Source organism: Odocoileus virginianus, chromosome 30, assembly GCF_023699985.2.
Source record: "Odocoileus virginianus isolate 20LAN1187 ecotype Illinois chromosome 30, Ovbor_1.2, whole genome shotgun sequence".
Classification (NCBI taxonomy): Eukaryota; Metazoa; Chordata; class Mammalia; order Artiodactyla; family Cervidae; genus Odocoileus; species Odocoileus virginianus.
Genome location: NC_069703.1, coordinates 38,838,879 through 38,850,803, shown reverse-complemented (window position 1 = coordinate 38,850,803; position 11,925 = coordinate 38,838,879). Strand labels below are relative to the sequence as shown.

The window sequence follows — 11,925 nt, the reverse complement described above, 5'->3', positions numbered from 1 at the left end:
TAAAGTACCTAGCTCAGTGACTGGTAGTTGGGTGTTCAAGAAAGGTGGTCATATGACTGTTGCTGCACTTGGGCCTGGTTAGGAGCTTTCAGAAATGGGATGGACATCTTTGGTAGGTTATTGTAACTGTAATGAATGCTTTACTCCCCGTTGACTCCCCCCAAATGCCTTAATTCTGTGTACTGTTTATCTCATTGGAGAGAAGAATTGATCACGTGACATCTTTGTATATGCACTTCAGGTAGAGGCAGTGGCTCTCTGGAGAGTTTCTCATGATTTGCAGAGAGGGGCGTCTGTAAATGGGAGTCTCAACGGCTTCTCTCCACTGCTTGGGGGCCCCCGTGCTCCTGGGAGGCACTCATAGTGTTGCACAGGTTTAAACTGGGATGAGCCTGTTTTATTTAGTGGGTTTTTAGTCTGAAGAGAAAGTGCCCCTAAAATGTTTGAAACACATGACTTTCCATCATGGTGACACTGTCCCTACAGTGCTCTCTTGGGTGGGGAGGTGGTGGGGACTGTGTTACATGTGACTTATTTGACAGTGAGAGGGTGAGTTGTGAAGCTTTGGGAATGAATGAACTAAATAAAGCATTTATTCATTTCTCCGTGGGGGGGGGGAAAAAAAAAAAAGGTGGTCATGACAATTAAATTTAAAACTTTGGAGCACGAAGCCTGGCATTTAGCAGGGACTGAATAAAAGAAGTTAGTCATGTTGCTTTTTTGACCCAAGGGCGCCCAGTACCTTTGCAGTCTAAGAGTCTCTCCCGAGCAAAATCTGCGGAGCCTACATCTTTTTGCTCAGCAACAGGGTCTCATTACGAAAACCGTGGCTGCCAATGAGCAGGAGGATGGGCGGGGCTATATGGCAGCCAGTAGCAGCCCGCAGCGGCACTCTGGATAGGCCCAGGCTGGTTTCCAGGTCGCTTAGGTAAACCCCGAGGCTGATTGCTGGGCGTGAAGGGTCTCCAAATTCGCCTCGCTAATCAACTGGGCTCTGATTGGTGCAAACTGCGGCGGCCCGCCCCTCCCTCCGTCCGATCCCGCCCCCAGGGGAGGGGGCGGGGACTACGCCGTTAGCTTTCCATTTCATTTTTCCCCCTTCTTTCCTTTTCTTCTGTTAATCAACTTTTGGTTTTGGTTCATGTTTTTCTTTTCCAAATTATGTAACATATATTATTGCAGAATATTGGAAAGTATAGAAAAGGATAAAGCTATAAAAGAAATAACCCGAAATGATACACCCTCCCCCCTTTAAAAAAGGTTTTTCATGCTTTCTACCCTAAACCGGTATTACTCCTGTTCATTGTTCTATTGCTGTAAAAGTGTAAACCTAGAAACAACCAAAATGTTCATCAAAGAGGACTGGTTAAAGTAATAAGCAGATTGGTCTACACAAGGAAACATAATGCCGCACAGAAGCAGAAGGAGATAGCTATACGTGCTGTACTGTAGGTGCCCTACATGAAATGAAAAGATGTGCTGAATTTAATGTTAGGTTAAAACAAAGAAACAAAAAACCAAATGCACGGTGATACATTCAGAATGATGTCGTAGATATGTCGGTGATTACACAGACGCAACAAAAGTCTGGAAATATGCGCAGTTTGCAACGAACTGTTAGGATCCAGTTACGTCTGAGATAAAGGGATAACAGAGAAATTATAAGACTTTATACACTACACTTACTTAATAATCGCTTAAAAGCCAAGATGTAGTACATTTGTAACTTTAAAAAAAAAAGATGCTTTCAAAGGACTGAAGGAGGGGGAAAGGAAGGGGCAGAGGGAATCCCTTTGAAATTCTAATTCCACTACCAAGAGAGGTTCAATGTTAACACACTGGCTTTTATTTTTGCGTATATTTATTATATATAAATATAATGTTACTATTATATACTCATTCTTTAACTTATGCTTATATTTACAGTATATAAATTATGTGGACTTCCCACGTGGTTCAGTGGTCAAGAATCTGCCTACCAATGCAGGAGACCCAAGACCCTTGGGTTGGATCCCTGTGTCAGAAGGATCCCCTGGAGAAGGAAATGGCAACCCACTCCAATATTCTTGTCTGAGAAATCCTGTGGACAGAGAAGCCTGGCAGGCTACAGTCCGTGGAACTGCAAAGAATCCAACACGACTGAGTGACTAAACAGCATATAAATCATGTATGACTGTCGAGCCTGCTTTTTCTACTTACTATAATTCATGATGATTTTCAAATATTAAATATTCTTTAAACTTAATTTGTTTAAGGTTCATAATAACGTGATTTTACTGATAGGTTTTCTTTTTTTTAGTAACTTTTTTTTTTAAATGAAGCTCTTGATGTCTTCATGAAGGTTCTTGACGTCTTGTGGCAGAAAGAGTTGAGCTTTAGCCACTGAATGACCAGGGAATTCTCCTAAAACATCATTTTTAATGGTTGTAGAATGTTCACATGTCACATTCATTAATATCTATTGCTAGACATTTTTCAATATTTTATGTCAAAGTGAGATGAAACTCTTACATACAAAATATTGCATTATATTCCTAATTAGTCTCCTAGGTTAAGTTTCTAGGAGCAAATTCATGAGTCAAAGACTGGGAACAAGTATAGTTCTCTTGATGCTAACTGTAAAAACTTTTCAAAGTTTATTTCTGTGAATATTTTTGATGCCCATCTTAGGTCAGGCTGCTATAACAAAATATCATAGACTGGGTAAGTTTGAAAAAACAGAAATTTGTTTTGTCAGAGTCTGGAGTCTGGAAGTCCAAGATAAGGTGCCAGCATGTTGGGTTCTGAGGAGAGCTCTCGTCCTGGCTTACAAACGGCTGCCTTCTCGTTGTCCACAGATGGCAGAGAGTGAGTAAGCAAGCTCTCTGATGTCTCTTCTTAGAATGGCACTAATCTCATTGTGAGGGTCCCACTCTCATGACCTCATCTAAAATCACAGAGTGGGAGAAAATTTTGCAACTTATGTCGCTAATTAAGGTCTGAAAGTGAAAGTGAAGTTGCTCAGTCGTGTCTGACTCTTTGCCACTCCATGGACTGTAGCCTACCAGGCTTCTCTGTCCATGGGATTTTCCAGGCAAGAATACTGGAGTAGGTTACCATTTCCTTCTCCAGGAGATCTTCCCGACCCAGGGATTGAACCCAGGTCTCCTGCATTGTAGGCAGACACTTTACCGTCTGAGCCACCAGGCAAGTCCAATTAAGGTCTAGCAGCCATCATATATAAAGAATTCTGGGGGCTTCCTTGGTGGTCCTGTGGCTGACTCCAAGCTCCCAATGCAGGAGGCCTGGGTTCCATCCTTGGTCAGGGAGCCGCATCCCACATTCCACACTTTAGAGTTTGCATGCCACAACTAAAGATCCTATGTGCTGAAACTAAGACCTGGCGCAGTCAAATGAGTTAATTAATTTTAAAAAATTCTGGAAACTTAATGACAAGAAGACAAATAATCCCATTCAAAATAGGCCCAGGACTTGAAGGGATGTTTATTCAAAGAAGACAGACAAATGGCCAATAAGCACACAGATGCTCAATATTATTGACCATCAGAGAAATGCAAATCAAAACCATGACGAGCTACCACTTTACCCACATTAGGATAGCTAGAATCAAAAAATCACGTGTAACAAATGTCAGTGAGGGTGTGAAGAAACTGGATCTCTGTACATTGCTGGTGGGAATGCAAAATGCTGCTGTGCAAAAACAGATTGGCAGTTCCTCAATAGGTTAAATATAGAATTACTCTATGACCCAGCAGTTTCACGCCTAGGTATTTATCCAAAAGAACTGAAAACAGGTGTCCAAATAAATAATTGTACAGGAATATTTTTAGCAGCACTATTCACAACAGCCAAAAGGTGGAAGCAAGCCGAATGTCCATCAGTTGATGAATGGATAGTCAAAAGTGTGATATAGCCACACAATGGAATATTATTCTGCTATTAAACAATGGAATGGAGGTGTGGGATGGGGAGGGAGGTGGCAGGGAGGTTCAAGAGGGAGGGGAAATATGTAAACCTATGGATGATTCATGTTGACGTTTGGCAGAAACCAGCACAATACTGTAAAGCAATTATCCTTCAATTAAAAATAAATAAATTTTAAAAAATGGAATGGGACTTCCCTGGTGGTCTAGTGGTTAAGAATACACCTGCCAATGCAGGCGACATGGGTTCCATTCCTGGTTCGGGAAGATTCCGTGTGCCACAGAGCAACTAAACCCATGTACCCTAGAGCCACGAGAAGCCAGCGCAATGGGAAACCCAGGCACTGCAACTAGAGAGAAGCCCCTGCTGACCGCAATTTGAGAAAGCCCACGTGCAGCCAGGAAGACCCAGTGCAGTCAAAAATACATACATGAAAGTTTAAACCATGTTACACAGATGGACCTTGAAAACCTTACTCTTAAGTGAAAGAAGCTAGACACAAAATGTCACATTTTGTATGATTCCATTTGCATGTTGATTCAGAACAGGCAAGTCTATGGCGACAGAAAGCAGGCTAGTGGTTGCCAGGGGCTGGGGTGAGGAGGAAATGGAGAGTGAAAGCTTAATGGGTATGGAATTTCCTTCTGGGGTGATGAAAATGTCTCGAACTAAATAGAGGCAATGTTTGCACAATATTGTGAATATACTAAATGCCCCTGAATTTTACACTTTAAATGGTTAATGATTAATTTTATGTCATGTGAATTTTATCTCAAGTTAATAAAAAGAATGATGAGCAAGGGGGAACCTGTGGCATCTGCTAATTGCGAGATTGCGTTGGGTGGCCCAGCGTGTGAAGTGTTGACATACGTCTCCTTGTGTTTCTTTGTTCCTTTGCCTGCTCCCAAGCTTTTTGTTCCTTTCTGATGTTTGAGGTTGAAGATTCCTCAAGGGTAAAAGTGGTTTAGGTGTTTTCTACTCTAATAAAGGACTGTACTTAGAAAGAAGAGGGAAAGGAGCAAAGGAGGGAGAGAGGATGGAAAGAAGAAAGGAAGGACTAAGGAGTGATCACACTGTGATTGATTCAGCTTACAGGTGGTCAGCTCAACCCTGCGAAGATTCACAGAACTTACTACACTACCTCCTCCCCAGCCCCGCAGCGTTCCCTCCATGTTGCAGATAGAAAGGCTGAACTATTGTCAACTCCCCAGGAACCAAGGACCTCTCTCAATGCCAGATGCTGTCACTCATTCTTGAGTGCCATTCTCTCCTGTTTACCTGGCCGTTGTTATGTCTCTCCCAGGTCTGCATTGAGTGCCTGTCCCACGACCTCCTCCAACATTCTAAACTCAGCCCATTAGAACTACATTGTTGTTTAACCACTTGACTTTGCCAATAGACTGTGGGTTCCAAAAGGACAGGAGTTGGAATTATTTTGTAGTTGAATTCCCAGTGTTTACCAAGTGTCCAGCATGTAGTAGATACTAAATATAATTTTTGTATTGAAAATTATATGCATACATTTTAGAAATGTGAAACTGGAACCCATACAATATGCAGCAATGCATATTTGAAAATAGTGGAATAACCCTGCGTCATACCCAATGGTCCTGGCAAGACCCACCACCCCCAACCTGTTCCGCGTTGGGGAGGGAGTTACCAGGTAGCTGAACTACTGCAACTCAAGACTGGAAACAGGGGTTCTGAAGTCAAGTCCTCGCTCAGCACAAACCTGCTTGTGTGACCTTGAGAAAGTTATTCCCAATTCCCTGCTTTTGTTACCTTGGTTATAAAATTAAGCTTATGATGTATGAACCTATTTACCAGAAATATCATGAGATTTAATGAGTAAATAATTATAAAGTGCTCCATAAATATAAATTGTGCAATTGTTAAAGAATTGTTAAATAATCTCATGTAAAATTCCATAGAAATTCTTTTTTTTAAAAAAATGTTTCTGACACAGGTGGTTAGAAAGCTACTTAGACAGATCTCCTGCACTTTTCAGGGCTTCTCTGGCCCCTGCCTTTCCTGGGTTTTGTTTGTTCAGGTCTTGAGGTTCTGTGAGGCAATAGCCTGTTCTTCCAGTAAATTACTGTTTTTCTCCTCCATAAGCCAGCCAGTGTTGGTTTCTGTTACTTGTAAACAAAAAAGATTTTAACTAATGCAATAAACCAGTGTAGCATTTTCCAAATTGTATTCTGTGGAGTGCAATGTTTGAAAATACTAATATGTACAGAATAATTTTTTTACAGGATAATTCTTAATACACTTTTTAAAAATGTCCTAAAATAGCATCCATATTAAGAACTATATTAGAGACTTCCCTGGTGCTCCAGTGGCTAAGACTTTGTGCCCCAATGCAGGGGGCCCAGGTTCTATCCCTAGTCAGGGAACTAGATTCAACATGCTGCAACTAAGACCTTGAACAAACAAATAGGTACAATATTTTTAAGCTAAATTAAATATATAGTTATCTTCATTGTACTTAGTAATCTGCCTATGTTGACACATATGTTGCCTATGTCTGACGATCATTAAAAGTGCCCTGTGCCCAAGAATGTCAGCAAATTTCATTAGAATTTAGAATGGTCCTCAAACTTCAGGGTACATCAGAATCACCTGGGGGAGCTTGTTTAATGACATTGCTGGGTTCTACCCTCAGTTTCAGCAGGTCTGGGATGTGGCCTGGGAATCTGCGTTTCTAACAAGTTCCCAGGTGATGCTGCTGCTGCTGCCTTGTGGCTTCTTTAAGAATCCCTTGCTGTAGTATTTCCCAAATTCTAAGAACCACCTGAGGGTGCTTCTGGGTCTTTGGTTAATCTCATGACCTGTGCTGTGTCTGTGGCAACTGGTTCATATCACATAAATTATCTTAGGATTTTTTAACATATATTTGTTTGAAAAATTTAAAGTATTTTAAAACAGTTATATCTTTCCATTACTATAGCATGATAGGAAAACTAACTACAGGTATGTCCTAACAAAAAGACCATGAGTTACCCTTTTCATAAAGCTCAGGTAGTTTTAAATTAGGCGGCTCCAAAAACTTTTTTTAAGAGTTGAAACTCAGTTTTAACCACTGGACTTCCACTGCAGGGGTTTCAGGTTGATCCCTGATGGGGAAGTTCCACAAGTTGCCAGGTGAAGCAAAAAAAAAAAAAAAATTGAACTCATGATTCCTTGTCTTCACTTTAAAGTTTCAACTCTTTGATCCAATCATCATTAGACTGATTTTTATTTAAAACATAGGACAAGAGCAAATGATACACTGCTGTTGAGGAATCAACTTAGGAACATCATTCCCAATAAGGAAAGTATTGATTATAAGAAGTCACAAAATACTATAATTTTCAATTTTTTTTTCTTTGCCTGTTTGGCCTCGGGGCATGTGGGATCTTATTTCCCCGACCAGGAATCAAACTCCAGGCCCATGGCAGTGAAAGCAGAGTCCTAACCACTGGACCACCAGAGAATTCCCAAGATTTTGTGTGCTGTTTTTTTTTTTTTTGTTCTGGTCACAAAAGTCCAAAATGAAAGATGTTACTTGTTCCTCAACCAGTTTTTAAACTGGTTGCAGTGTTTTAAAATTTTAAAAAGGTATGTGAGTTAATATGACTATTTCTTGTACCTCATCTTTAAGGTCATTTTGTTGCTGGCCACTAGAATCTCAGCACTCATACCTCAAGAATATCTAGAAATAAACTTTCCATCAGCAGCACTAGGGGTAAGTTTTGGAAACAGCCATCAACTGTCTGGTCTGCAAGGATAGGGTCAATGACTTGTCCAAGATGTTATCACTAAATGGTCCTAAAGCCTTTTGTGTAAACAAAAAGTCCTCTGTCTTAAAACAAATGACATCACAATTCTGGGGCAAATGATCTACTACTGAACTGGTGAATTGAAAATATCTTGCCAATGGCCCATATGTCACTTGAAGTTGTTTTTTGCATTTTTGTCTACAAGAGTTACACAACTAGTTTGTATAATAATCAAGGCCTTAAAGTCTAAAGCAAGAGGATGCTCGGCAAAGCAAAATGTAACTTCAGAGATAATTCTGATTCTGTGCTATTAACAGATTAGGAGTCTAATCACCTGGATGCCAAGGTGACACATGATTTCTAATTCCAGCCTTCTCAACCTGCATGAGGATAATTAGAACAAGGGTAATTAGTTCACATGGAGTTGTCTAATCCATTTTATAAATGCAAAATGGTATTATTACTGATGGTGCCTTGAATTACAACTTTTAAAGTCCATCCTAAAGGGGATCAGTCCTGGGTGTTCATTAGAAGGACTGATGTTGAAGCTGAAACTCCAATACTTTGGCCACCTGATGCGAAGAGCTGACTCATTTGAAAAGACCCTGATGCTGGGAAAGATTGAGGGCAGGAGAAGAAGGGGATGACGAAGAGGATGAGATGGTTGGATGGCATCACCGACTCAATCAACATGAGTTTGGGTAAACTCCGGGGAGCTGGTGATGAACAGGGAGGCCTGGTGTGCTGCGGTTCATGGGGTCACAAAGAGTCAGACACGACTGAACGACTGAACTGAACTGAAGCAACCACTCCTGTTTTCCAGACTGCTCTTGACCTTATACATGGACATTTATCCCTTAAGAAGCTTTCTCTGACACCTCTTGACTAGTGTCTGACAGGGAAAAGGGACTTTCTGTTCTTCGTGTCACACTGTTTCCTGCCTATGTTGCACAGCACTCATCACACTGTGCTTTGTCTCCAAGTTCCCTACTGCGGGTACCCTGTCTTCTGATTCATTCAGTGGCCCAGTAGTGTGTCCCCTCACCCTTCTTCAGACAGAAGCACTACACACAGTTCACTAATGACAATTTATTTGTTGGAAGCACACAGGTTGATTTTGGTTAAACCAGAACTATGTCTACATAGAAGTGGGCAATAATAGGTAGCCATTCTATGGAGAACTTTGCACTTAGTCGTCATCCTCACTCTGTTTTAGTTTCTTGATCGACTGCTTATGCCGCTCAATTTCTTTCTGCAGGCGCTCAATCTCCTTTGCATGATGAGAGATCTCATTTTCATGGTGTTTCTTCAAGGCGGCCAGCTGTTCTTTAGCACGAGCTCTACAAGGACAGAGTGGCTCTTGGTTTAATCCCAGTTCTTCACCCCAAAGAGATCTCTAAGCACCTAAGGCAAAGAACAGGCATCCCAACCCCACAGAAGTCTGGCTCGCCATCCTCTTCTACCCTCCTCAAGCCCCACTATGAAAGACGACTGCATCCTAAGATACAACATTTATAGGAGATGGCCAAAAATGATTCCATTGTCCTGGTGCTAGTGCCTGAAATTCCTCCGCTAATGACGGAGTCCTTTCAGATTCAGTAGAAAATTCCAGAAAGGTGTGACTTAAGTCCCTACCTAAAGGACTTACTAGAGAAAACAACCCAAAGAACAGAATCCCCTTCTGGGGGGGGAAAGAGCAAAAGGAGGTGGGGAGATATAAAGGTGCATAGTTAAAGGACAAATATATGTGTCCCACCACAGTTTATCTAGGGCTGTCTTTGCCTGAGGACTGCAAGGCCCTCTGTAAAAGCCAAAATGAAGGGGAGGAAAAATAAAAGTGGTCTCTTGAGTCCAATTTAGGTCTCAAGAATGGATGATTCAGATGTTGGTTTGGCCACATAAGGGCTTCTGTTTTCCATAAATGTAAAATGTGGGAGGTCAATTAGATGGTCTCTAAGGGCTGCACCTTGTCTCTCTGGTATGACAGGTGTCATGGTGATAATCCTTAATAGTGAGCAAGAGAGGGCAGAAGAGAAAAGATAGGCCAAGGAGAGCTGAAGATAGATTAGTTCCACGCTGCTACCCACGGTGGATACAAGTCAGTGTGTGTAAGATAACTGGAGGTTGGTAAACAGGATAGACAGGCCCAGCCCAATCCATGCTCCTAAAGGCTGGGCTGGGCTGGGCGGAGCCGGCCAAGTCTCCAAGAAAAGGGGGGGAAGGGTGTCCCAACCACGTGCAGCTGCCACATGCTCCTACGATCCCACTCGCTGAGGCGAGTTGCAGAGGCATAAGGGTTTAGAAATGACTGAGGGTCTGAAGAATCAGGGAATCCATCCTCGCGGGGCTGGCAAGCTAAGGCCTGGCATAAGGGCCAAGAGAGTCAGGCTCACGGAGTTTGCAGATAGTGGAACCGTCGATCTAGACGCTCTGGGAGGAATCTGGGGGGCATTCTGCATGATGCGGGTAGAACTCCATGGGTGGAGATGGTAGATGACTCAGGAAGAGGAGTCGTGGTCTGCAGACCCTCAGGTGTAAATGACTGGGATATGGGGGCCGTGGGATTCGGCAGGGCACCGGGAGCCCACAGGTGGCGACAGTCGGGCCCTCAAGCCTTGGGTGTTAACAGGTTCAGGGGCCTGTTAGGTCTGTCGGGGGGGGGGGGGGGGGTGGGTGAGGTGGGTGGGGTCGGGTGTGGATGGGACGCCGCAGGACGCCAGGGAGGGATGCGTGGGGGCAACTGGAAATTGAAGAGGGGCTGGAAGGCCGTGAGGGATCTAGGGCTGGACTCGGGGTCCCAAGGGCCTCACCGGAAGTATCGTTCCTCTTCGGCCTGCTCTCTTTTTCCGAAGGCCCCACCGGCGTCCCGGACCGCGCCCGCACTGGACCTAACATTATCTCCCTGCGGAGAGAGACGAGGGCATTGGTACAGACGCGGGCCGGGGGGAGAAGAAGGATCCGCGCTCAGGGCTGGGGCAGCGGACCCTACCGCTGGCGTACCTGTTCCGAGCCAAAGCCTCGGCCTTGCATTGCCCAGACGCTCCAGACGGCCTGCCGGGTACGCGCGGCCAACACCGTGGCTGCCATTGCTGTCAGTGAAGCACCCCTCCAGTGACCTGAAGTGCAGCTTCTCCTTAGGCGCAGCTTCGCAGGCGCTAACGGCCCTGCTGGCCAGGCAGCCAATCGTTTCGCTGGAGAGGCGGGATGAAGCCAGGAGTAGCGAATCATGCGAGGGGGAGGCGGGGTTCCTGTAGTTTGTGGCGAATCCTGACAGAGGGGCGGGCCCATTCTTAGCCAACCCCTAGCAAGGGCTCCAGGGTCAAAGGACTGGAGAAAAATAATGGAGGAAACTGGGGAAAAGCTGAACAGAGAGGCAGTAGCCAAGGTCTCGGCTCTTGGATCTATCAGAATTAGCCGTGGCGTCCACCCCCACCTCACCATTCCTACTCTCATGTTATTGTTAAACACCCAAAGGAAGCCTTCATTTTTCTGGACTACTAGCATCAATAAGATGGGTAATAAGGGGGCGGGGGGCGGAGTGGGCGGCTCTGTCCATGATGCTGACGTCCAGGGTGCCCTTACTTAGTCTTTCAGAGTTGTGGGAATTTTTTTTTTTTTTTTTTTTTTTGGTGTACGAATATATGTTTTTGTTGTTGTTGTTGCACTGACATTTCACTCTCAAGTCTCAAACTTCAGCTCAGAGAAAACTCTTCTGCCCTCCTTCGTCATTCTATCAATAGCTCACTGTTCTGTTGTTTTTGTCTTTTTGGGCCTTCGAGTTTATGAAGTTGTCAAGTCATTACTGAATTAATATTTGCGAGATGCATTGATGTGTTATCAAATGGACTTGATAACAGGACTTTTGGCAGTGTGGTGCAATGAAATTGAAAAGAGCATAGGTAGGCGTCTAGGGAAGACATTACCTTGGTCTTCTGTTAGCCATCTAACAAATGTCATCAAGATAATAGTAAGTAGTTCATAGCCTTTGCCTATGTCATTTTCTCCCTCTGGGCCCAGTTTTTTTTTTTTCTCTTTTAGTTGAGAGAGTTGGGCCAGATCTTATTCATGATTATAAAAATATCTTCTTTGGTTTCTGTGACTTTGTTGAAGTGTTTTTAGTGATCACCTTTTCACTGGAAAAATGCCAGCCCTGGTTTGTATGACTTACATGGGAGGAAATGGCTGCAGGGCACATTTTCAAATGTTCATTTCACAAAACTTGAAAAAGCATGAAAGCAGA

At 43.5% G+C, this 11,925-nt stretch overlaps 1 protein-coding gene across 1 annotated transcript; it reads right to left on the bottom strand.

The window, feature by feature from the left end:
• Positions 1–8,759: 8,759 nt before the first annotated feature.
• On the bottom strand, positions 8,760–10,854 carry ATP5IF1 (ATP synthase inhibitory factor subunit 1). The gene is made up of 3 exons (XM_020909304.2): positions 10,686–10,854; positions 10,496–10,587; positions 8,760–9,025 (listed from the first exon to the last, which is right to left on the bottom strand). Exons 1-3 carry the CDS (start codon positions 10,770–10,772, stop codon positions 8,875–8,877), a joined length of 330 nt encoding a protein of 109 aa, XP_020764963.2. The 5' UTR covers positions 10,773–10,854; the 3' UTR covers positions 8,760–8,874.
• Between the last annotated feature and the right edge of the window lie 1,071 nt (positions 10,855–11,925).

Bases quoted from the DNA above. Each gene is read 5' to 3' on its own strand.
- ATP5IF1 (XM_020909304.2), bottom strand. From the start codon at position 10,772: ATGGCAGCCACGGTGTTGGCCGCGCGTACCCGGCAGGCCGTCTGGAGC. The intron at 10,588-10,685 runs GTACGCCAGCGG...CTCTCTCCGCAG, and splicing joins GAGGCTTTGGCTCGGAACAG to GGAGATAATGTTAGGTCCAG. The intron at 9,026-10,495 runs GTGAGGCCCTTG...CTGTCCTTGTAG, and splicing joins GAAGAGGAACGATACTTCCG to AGCTCGTGCTAAAGAACAGC.